We start from the raw sequence: 9317 nt of genomic DNA, 5'->3' as shown, positions 1-9317 counted from the left end.
TTGTTGGGGACTTTTTCTTGTCAATGTTTATCTTGTTTGGCTGCCTAACCTCAGTTCAGGGGGATAGCTTACAACAAGAATTCAGGCAAGGAAGGAAGAGAAAATTAGCAGTAAGGTAGAAAATCAGGATGAGAAAAAAGAGTAATGCAAATATATGGACTCCAAGGACAAACACAGCTGCCTAAAATTTAGCACTGGCTTTCCAAGCAGCCAAGGAGGAAAGGGAGAGGGTGATGGTGGGTCGTTCCTCAATATTATAAACACAGAAGGACATTTCTCACTGTCATCAACACACGCTTCCCCCGATGTTGAATTTTGAAGGGAGTTTTTCCCGTGGGACTTGAAAGTTTTATGCTCATACTACCTCTGCGTAAAGTAGGAAGAATACAGCCCTCTCCTCAAGTCCCACCATCTAGTGCAGCACCCAGGGATGCCTGCTGCCGGCAAGGCAGGCATCAGAGGCCTGACAGAGGAGCGGCCCTCAGTAAACAGCACATGAAGGTCGTACATAACTAGCTCCCTTGGATCAGGTGGGCTCCCTGGGTGATTATGCAGCTGGGCCACATCATCCCCACCCCTTACAAAATTGCATTTAATATTTTACACCCTTGGCGTTTGTAGAAGTAGATGACAGGATGCTGTGACATAAAACTTTGTACTGCATTTGCAAGTCATGCCTTTTAATAAATCCCAAGTATCCTTTGCATGGGCAAGAGGGGTACCCATAACCCACAGGGAGTCTGAAAGATCAGCCAGGCACCCTGAGGGCTCCTGTCATATACTTTTACATGGGTGGGTCAAAGCATGCACACCGAGGGGACTTGTAATACTTATAATGCAGTTTTTGTACATAAAATACCATCATTCACTTCTAGTAGGTTTGTTGTAGGGCTTCTCAAAAGTGCACTGTATACAATTCCCTAGTGTTAGCAGTGATGGAAGTCAGAACACTGTTTCAGGGAGTCGGACTATATTTTTAATTTGTAATTTCTATCTGACCAAGATCCAGCTATTTCAGGACTGTTCTTTGCAACTCCCTTCCTACTAGGTTGTTGGTACCAATAGCTGTTTTTGTTTCTGTTTTGTCATTTTTGTTCATGTTTTGGTCTTGGTTTTAAACTAGGAATTGCTCCCAAATCAGAGCAGAGGAAACGCGAATTGAAAATACTCCAAAATTTATGTGAGGTAGGATTATGCAATTCAATTTAATATTTACTGAACATCTGCCATATGATAGACATTAGAAATACAGTGCTTAGAGAGAGATGGACCGTCCCTCAAGGAGTTCACAAAGACTGGGTTGGGACAATTGTCATATAAACTGGTAAACAGCGTGGAAGCTATAGTTACAGAAATTTGTTCAAGATTCAGAGAATGCAGTTAGAGATGAGCCGAGTGGGGATGGGGTCGATCTTAAGGTGCTTGAAAGTCTTTAAGAGGAAGTCAGCCTGGGTGGAAGTTTTTGAAGTATAAATAGGAGTTCCAAGGGCAGAGTGTGTATCACTAGAGCATGTATGTCCAAATGCAAGGTGAATATGAAATAGCTTGGTTTGTTCAGAGAAAGATGAATCATTTGCTATCGTATAATGGGTGAGAGAAGATAAACACAAAGGTCATGAAGGGCCACGTATGCTAGGAAATGAAATAAGTATACTTGGGGTGGGGGCAGGGGCATAAATATACACAGTACGGGGGTTGCGTCACTAAGTGACGGTAGTATGGGCACACACCCAGACACCGTGCAAGGTCCTGGGGTTACAGCAGGGAACCGGGGAGGGGGTCCCCGCTCTCAGTGAGCTCGCGTTCAACGGGAGGGTCAGACAACGAGCTGTTAAGGCGAGGAGTCAGTGATGGGCACAGAACAGGCGGTGGCCGAGGGCTGGTGGTCAGGGATGCCCGTGAGAGGGCGGCCGAGGTCGCCACGCCCACGTTTGGTGCTGAGGATCGACTGAAATCCGAGTCTGTCGACCTTGTTTCTCGTCGGCGACAACAGGGCTGAAAGGCATAGGGGGCACTTCTTCCTTTTGAACCCGCACTTCTGCGGGGAGCGCGGGAAGCCGAATCTGTTGTACAAATACTGATGAACGGGCTCGACCAAGCGGATCTCGGGGCTAAGAAAGGCGGCGATAGGGCGACTGGAGCTTGTGGTCACCGGATGAGGGGACCTGCGAGCCCGCCTCAAGGAGCGCGAGGACCCGGCCAACCCTGCTCTCGGCATCCCCGCCAAGGAGGCAGCAGGATGTATCTTTCCTGCCTAGAAACAAGCACCACGGCCACCTGCTCTCGCAGCCGTGAGCGAGGAGGGAGCCGCGAGGCCTCCTGCGCGCAGCCCCGGAGCCGGGCGGAAGGGAAGGGCCCCCGGCTTTCCTCAGGCCACGCCCTTCCTCGCTCTGCGCATGCGCCTCTGCATAGCTCAGTGGGGCCTCGGAACCTGCAGAGGGCGACAGAACCCGCGGCGCCTGCCTTTTACGTCACGCTCCGCTTGCGTGCTGATTCCGGGTCAGAGGTCGGGCGCAGCTTGGGTAATGGTGCAGCTCAGGCCGCGCGCGTCCCGCGCCCCGGTGTCGGCGTCGGCGATGGTGGACGAGGGCCAGCCCGCCTCGGAGGAGGAGGCGGAGCACGGCCTGTTGCTCGGGCAGCCGAGCAGCGGCGCGGCTGCCGAGCCGCTGGAGGAAGACGAGGAAGGGGACGATGAGCTTGACGACGAGGCCCCGGAGGAGCTGACTTTCGCCAGCGCTCAGGCGGAAGCGAAAGAAGAGGAGCGGCGAGTTCGCGAGACCGTGCGCAGGTTCGGAGCCCGCGGCCGGGCGGGGAGAAGCGCCCCTTCCCATCCTGCTCGTCCCTGCCCGCACTGACTTTTCGCCTTTTCTCCCAGGGATAAAACGCTTCTGAAGGAGAAGAGAAAGCGACGCGAGGAGTTGTTCATCGAACAGAAGGTTAGAGGGGAGGGCGGCGTTTCACAGCGCGGCTCGGGGTAGAATTCAAAGTTGCTAGGATGTGGGGTAGAGGAAAGTCGCTAATATTTTCTTCTGACTACAGTGACAAGGTGCTCGTGCTCTTTGCTGTCCACCGATTGAAAATGGGAGTGGGAAGAGGTGGGAACTTTAAATCGTAGGGTCAGTCCCACCTCTGACGCTCGGCGGAGGTAGTTTATTTGAAACTGGGTCGCCGTGAGAGTTAAGTGCTTTGTAAACTAAGGGCCGTTCCGACATGGAGGATGATTGATGAGCTCTCTGCTGTTTAGCAGATTGGCCACAGAACTGACTCCATGTGGACGTGATACTAACTGCTTCCAGTGTATGATAGTGACCTGAGGGTTCCAGCCTTCACATCCTTCCGAAGAATGTGGAATAGTTTCTGAGATGCTTGGTCCCAGTCTTCCCACAGCTTAGAGATAGTGGAGGGCGGTGTTCAGCCCAGTTCATTTATTTGCCTAGAGGTAGGGCTGTCCTTAAAATGGTAACTTTTAAAAGCAATCCAGGGCGTACTGTCGTGTATCTCACTTTTAATTGATTTTTTAAACGTTTTTAAGAAAAGAAAACTTCTTCCAGATACTATTCTAGAGAAGTTAACTACAGCTTCACAAACCAGGTAAGTAGTGGATCTCGTTTTATTACTTGCCTTCCATACAGTCTTTGAATTACGTATTGGTACATTTATTTGAACGCAAATAACTGAAGAAATTGTAAAGTCTAAATTAAAAAGCTACACAGTTTTTGAATTTGGTGGGACAGGTGGAGGGAAATATTCCACTTCTTTTCAGTCTTCTGGTTTTTATCGTTTGTTGTTTTCCCCATAGGTAACTCTAGTTTCTGATCCCAGTGTGTTCATTCAATAAGTTGTGGGCCACTGTCATTGTACTAGGGGCAGGATAGATGGTGTGAATAAAACAGTGTTTTGAAATTTATCCTTTGGTGGAGTAGCAGGCAATTATCCATAGGCTCCTAAAACTCAAGCTTGTCCCATACTTGCCCTATCTGCCACCAACCCGGCCTCCCTCCTCGTTCCCCATTTCACTTAGCAGCTCTGCCATCCACTGCACGTTTAAAGCTACTTTTCCTCATCTGTGCCAGGGAATCAATCAAACCGTACTTAATTTGCATTTCTAAATATTTGCTTTTCGCCCCCACCCATTCCCCCTTGTCTCCTCTTACTGCTTTCAGTTCAGAAGTTTAGCCCTGCATCTTTGACAGTGGTTCTCAAATTTTCAGTAAAAGAACTTTTTCCAGAGAGTTACTCGGTTTCTGAGTCCATCACGGTGACAGAGTCCTTTTCACCTTTCAAAACCGAGTCCTCATGTCACCTGTCTTCTCTCACTCCCTCCACCCCTCGCTCGCCCCCCCCCGTCGAGCTTTTCCAGTGTGCAAGTGCTTCTGGGTAGATATCTCATTGTATTTTGCCATTTACCTTTCTCTCCATTAGACCGCACTTCTTGAGGCTATAAATTCTTGTCTCTATCCTCGTTTGTGTCTAAATTGTTCAATTAATCCTTCGAGATCTCTCCAAATAAAGTGGGGCAGGCCTACCACCTTTCACTTTGTATTTCAAATACTGTATTATATAATTCTTAAATATTTCACTTTAACTCTGTTAACCACAACAGTCTGCTTCTTTGGAAGCCTGCTAATATATTTTCAGATTTTAAATTCTGAGAAGATACTCCCAACCTAGTATAGTTTGTTGATTTTGAGTTGTCAGCAGTTCACTGGGGAGAGACTCTTTCTTTCTAAAGGTCCTAAGTGAAAACTGAGAATGGTGGTAGTAAAGGGGGGGGAGGGGTATCTTATTTGTAAAACTAGATGAAAAATTGTAACGAGTCACCTTTGCTCTCTGCCATCCCAATTAGTGTTCTTCTTCTTCCTTAGTGTGAAGAAATCACCTGCAAAGTTGAAAGAAGGTATGAACTATTCTAATTTAGTAACTTCTCGTTAAGTGTCAACTGCATTTGCAGATATTTGCAGTCAGATGTCACTGACCCTTAGAAAGAGCATGGGAACAGGCCTGGCCAGTTGTAGCTTATTACAAGTGAAAACCACACTCTGGTGTGTAGTGGGTATTTAAAGTGAACTGCAGTATGTGTTTCTGATTTGTTTTTACACCAATGCTAATTAGAAATATAACTCAATTTTTTTAGTTAATTTGCAAAAGAAAAATGAAGAATGTGAGAAAGGAAGTGACTCAAAGAAAGCTAAAGAAAAAGTGCAAAAAGTACAGACTGTTGGGTAAGAAGAGTCGTCTTTTGTGTGTCGGATGTAAAGGTGGCCTTTGGAGGAGGGTACTGGCTTAATCAGTAGCAGTTGCAGATCGGATCCTCTGAAAGGTTTTGGTATTTGTATCAAAAAAAATATTTATTTGCTCTACTAAGATGTAAACATTACTTGTAAAATAGTCCTGGAATTTAGTTTTATGATCTTACCCATGCATATACAAAATTAGGACTTGGGATATTTTTTCCCACTATTTGAGTCAACTAACAAAAATACTTTATTTTGAAAATAAGCACTGCCTCATTTTGACCTTTTGTATTGATTACCAGCCAGAATAAAAGCTACTTGGCTGTAAGGCTAAAAGACCAAGATTTGAGAGATTCAAGGCAGGAAGCCGCCAAAGCCTTCGTACAAAATTGTTTATATGGTCCTGGAACCAACAGAACTACTGGTAATTTCTTTATGGACTGTTTTTCTCCTTTTTAACTGCAAGTTAAACAAAGCAATGATAAATAATTCTCTTTCCTAGTAAACAAGTTCCTGTCTCTTGACAACAAGAGGTTACCGGTGAAAAAGGCTGCAGCCCAGTTTTTGAATAATGCTTGGGGTAAGATTCAGCTTTATCCTCTGAATCTGATCATTTTATATATTGAATAATGTTCTTTAAAAAAAAAAAAATTGTTTATTTGGCTGTGCCGGGTCTTAGTTGCGTGTGGCGCGTGGCATCTTCACTGCCACATGTGGGATCTTTAGTTGCGCATGCAGGCTCTAGTTCCCTGACCAGGGATCGAACCCGGGCCCCCTGCATTGGGAGCACAGAGTCTTAACCACAGGACCACCAGGGAAGTCCCTGAAAGATGTTCCTTTTTAAGGAGATAGTAAATACTCATGAAGTATCGTTTTTTTCCCCTTACAGTGGCTTCTATTACTAGTTTAAAGTTGCTTCTGAAGAATAGGTCAGTGTAGTGTGTATGCACGTATACCTAGTTTTAATATTTACACTCATGTATTAACTAGAAAATCTGGAATTGTTTCTTGGGAATTTCATCTCTATTAACTGCACAAGACCTTCTATTCTAGCATCCCAGAAAAAACAAAATGCCAAGAGGTTTAAAAGACGTTGGATGGTCAGAAAGATGAAAACTTCTAAGAAGTAAATCAAAGCTAAATGAAGAATGAGGACTTCGTATGTATAGAACTTATAAATTTTTAGTTTAGAGCATTTAATTTTTCTGAAAAAATTAATAAAAGACTTACAAATCATTTTAAAGGGTCATTATAAAAATCGTAGTCTATTTGGGGTAGTACCCAGTCACACTTCATCCATGGAGTATAATTAATTGTGCCGTGTAGTCTTTGAGCATCCTGGAAGAAAGAGCAGTTTAAAAGGACTTGTTCTCCTTTCTTTTTATAATTGTTTACCCATTTTATTGAACACAAGCAGTGCCCACACCAGTAGGGCTACTCTGCTACCCCTCCCCCCTCCCCTGCAGGGTGTGTGGCAGGAAAAGTCTTCCACTACAGCTCTCAGATGCTTTAGTCTCTTGGATATTTTTGTGCTACTGATGAGAATTTCACAGAATACGAGGATGTTCTTTTTTAAAAGAAGGTTTACCAAACCAAAGGATATGGTTGGTTGTTATCCTGTTGAAGAGCTTGTTTGTACGTTTTACTTTTAACCAGTTTGGGAGTTTGCTTTAAAAATGGCAAGTCACATGCCATATTATGATTATGAAAACAAGAAGATTCATTTCCTGCTTTCTTTCTGTATCACCCGTAGTATCAGGTTTGGCCCTAATCCACAGGAGGCCAGTAAACTCAAGGCAGTCTGAGGTTGCAGAACTCAGATTTATAGTAGCAACCATTCATTTTAGGTGTTCTAACTTTATATTAATCATGAGAAGTATGCAAGTACCTAATGTATAAATTCAACTGACACTCTAGTATCTGTAGAAGTAAATTTTTAATGGCTGGTTAATGATATCACTACATGTTTATTGCAATATAGTACTCATTTAAGCACTTAAAAATGGAAGGTGTACAAAGATTAAATTAAGACACGGTAATAAATTGACTAAATATTTGGTTTTTATATAAATAAAGGTCATGACCACACTGTTGACATGTAATACTGTTATAATACAACAGTTAAACTTGTGAGTCTACAACAGACGTCATCTGTAGTTAAACAGGAAACAAAGTTGAAAAAGACCATGTTAAAACAAAACTACTGGGACTTAACAGGTCGGGATTGTAAGTAGCAACAAACATATTCACTCAGCTCCTGAGTATTTCAAGTTGTACAGTACACATTAAAAATGATTTCTTCCATCAACACTATAAATTCAAACGGTCAGATGTTTATGCATTTTGCAAGTTACACTGATTGAATTGCTTACATGGGAGCGGGGGTCAGAACACCTCCCAATTTGAAGTTTACATCACCCACATGCTAACACAAACACAACTTGTTCCGTTTCCTTCCCCCCTCTCTCCCCCCAACAAAGAAGGCAGGATTTTTTGGTTTCTTTTAGGTAATTGTTTTAAAGGATTTGTGATGATCAATTTGAACGTCTGAAATTCAGTAATATTTATTTAACTCTTAGACAACTAAGAGGTTAAAGATGGAAAATAATTTCTCCTAACACTAAGTTAGAAAATCATTTGCATCATGCTGTAAACTAGGAAGCAATGTAAAGCAACAAAAACCTGTCCCCAGTACATAATTTAAAAAATCTAAATTTCAAATCAGCAGAACTGGTCTACTTCCATGTTGACTATATGCCACAATATAAGTGTGAGCTCCATGAATGCATAGCTAATGTAGGTAGTCTTCCACTGTGGCAAAAGCACAGGATCCAATTCCTGATCGAGCCATCAGTCCTAGACACTGTGTGGCCTGTCCCATGGCTAGGGCAAGTGGAGGTTGCTTTGGCAGATTGTGGGTTTCTGAGGAAAAATGATTAAAAATGGAAATAGCAATTAGCGACACATTTTAAACAAGGGTCTCTCAATCAGGAAAATACTGCATTACTTACGAAATTGCCAATGTCTATTACTGCTCTTAACTACCTAACTAGCAAAGGTGGTTTTTAAGCAAACAGCGAATGCCTTGGACATCTACTCTGACAAGGTAATATGGTTACTGGGTATTCAAGTAATAAGAAAAAAATTCTTGCAGAATTAGACTTTCAAGGTGTTAGACACTCAAAAACTTCCACATTTATTATGATGGAAACAATGTAATTATCTAATGTTTGCAGTGGGGAGTAAGGAATATTTAGTTATTTCCCTTCTATTTTTCCAAGGTCAATTGACATTACCAAAGAAAACGGCACCAGGTTTTCGGTACAAGTTTCACTGATGGATTCTTCCCCTTCTGGGAACAGGACCCAACAGAGGCTGCCGAATCCTTTCCACAGCATGTTGGTGAATGTCATTTGGGTTGGTAAGGGAGCAGGTGGTGATGGTGACCACGAGAGACAACTGAGCCAAACGACCCTATAATCTGAGGAGTTAATTTACAATTGATAGGATAAACATCTGTAAAAATCACCATTTAAATGAAAGTTTTCAGGGTCCTCCCTACCAGACATTTGTCAGACAGCTGTAGTACAAACGTAACCATCAGCAAAATTCATTCTTTGCCAGAAATGAAAAACTGAACTAATGATAAAAGTGACCAAACCCATAGAAGCTGATAACTTTTCCTTGTGTGGAGGTGTCCAAATTTTAATTTTAGGCAGATTCCCAGTTAGTGAAATTACTAATCAGTCCTTGTAGGCACAGGTGACAGCAGGGCAAGAACAGTGATCCAGGGCTGGTTAAGGCTCCATGTGGTTGGTTCTGAGGCTGCACATGGCGGTGGGAGAAAGAGAAGTTCCGGAAGGGATGAGGCAGAAATAAAGGGAGCAGGTTCCGGACTTAAAGGTGTAAGGGGAAGTAACACAGGATGAAGAATATTAGAATACAGATACGCAAGAAAAGATGCACACGCTGGTGAAAAGTGGTCTGTGGGTTAAGATTATTCAAGTACTAGCTGTTCTCTGGCAAGATGCTCTTCAGCTAAATTCTGATGGTGATACATTTTTTGGTCAACTCTAAGCAGGA

General features: G+C 43.3%; 2 protein-coding genes across 2 annotated transcripts in view; one reads left to right on the top strand and one right to left on the bottom strand.

Moving 5' to 3' along the window:
• Positions 1-2396: 2396 nt before the first annotated feature.
• Positions 2397-6469, top strand: NOL7 (nucleolar protein 7). Its single transcript, XM_007446405.1, has 8 exons — positions 2397-2788; positions 2876-2936; positions 3533-3591; positions 4866-4897; positions 5135-5222; positions 5537-5658; positions 5737-5814; positions 6288-6469. Exons 1-8 carry the CDS (start codon positions 2397-2399, stop codon positions 6362-6364), a joined length of 909 nt encoding a protein of 302 aa, XP_007446467.1. The 3' UTR covers positions 6365-6469.
• A 684-nt stretch (positions 6470-7153) lies between these two features.
• Positions 7154-9317, bottom strand: part of RANBP9 (RAN binding protein 9) — a 23383-nt gene continuing 21219 nt past the window's right edge. The window contains exon 9 of the mRNA XM_007446406.1: positions 7154-8156. Within this exon, the coding sequence (XP_007446468.1) occupies positions 8026-8156 (131 nt within the window). The 3' untranslated portion in view covers positions 7154-8025. The remainder of the gene's footprint in view (positions 8157-9317) is intronic.

The sequence above is a fragment of the Lipotes vexillifer genome, unplaced genomic scaffold (assembly GCF_000442215.2).
Source record: "Lipotes vexillifer unplaced genomic scaffold, Lipotes_vexillifer_v1.1 scaffold1154, whole genome shotgun sequence".
Taxonomy (NCBI): domain Eukaryota; kingdom Metazoa; phylum Chordata; class Mammalia; order Artiodactyla; family Lipotidae; genus Lipotes; species Lipotes vexillifer.
Note: the sequence above shows the minus strand (reverse complement) of the source record. Positions and strands in the feature narration are given on the sequence as shown.

What these genes read in the sequence shown, in the direction of transcription:
- NOL7 (XM_007446405.1), top strand. Translation starts at nt 2,397, where the DNA reads ATGCGCCTCTGCATAGCTCAGTGGGGCCTCGGAACCTGCAGAGGGCGA. An exon ending in GTTCGCGAGACCGTGCGCAG is followed by an intron (nt 2,789 to 2,875) that starts GTTCGGAGCCCG and finishes CTTTTCTCCCAG; the next exon opens with GGATAAAACGCTTCTGAAGG. An exon ending in ACCTGCAAAGTTGAAAGAAG is followed by an intron (nt 4,898 to 5,134) that starts GTATGAACTATT and finishes CAATTTTTTTAG; the next exon opens with TTAATTTGCAAAAGAAAAAT.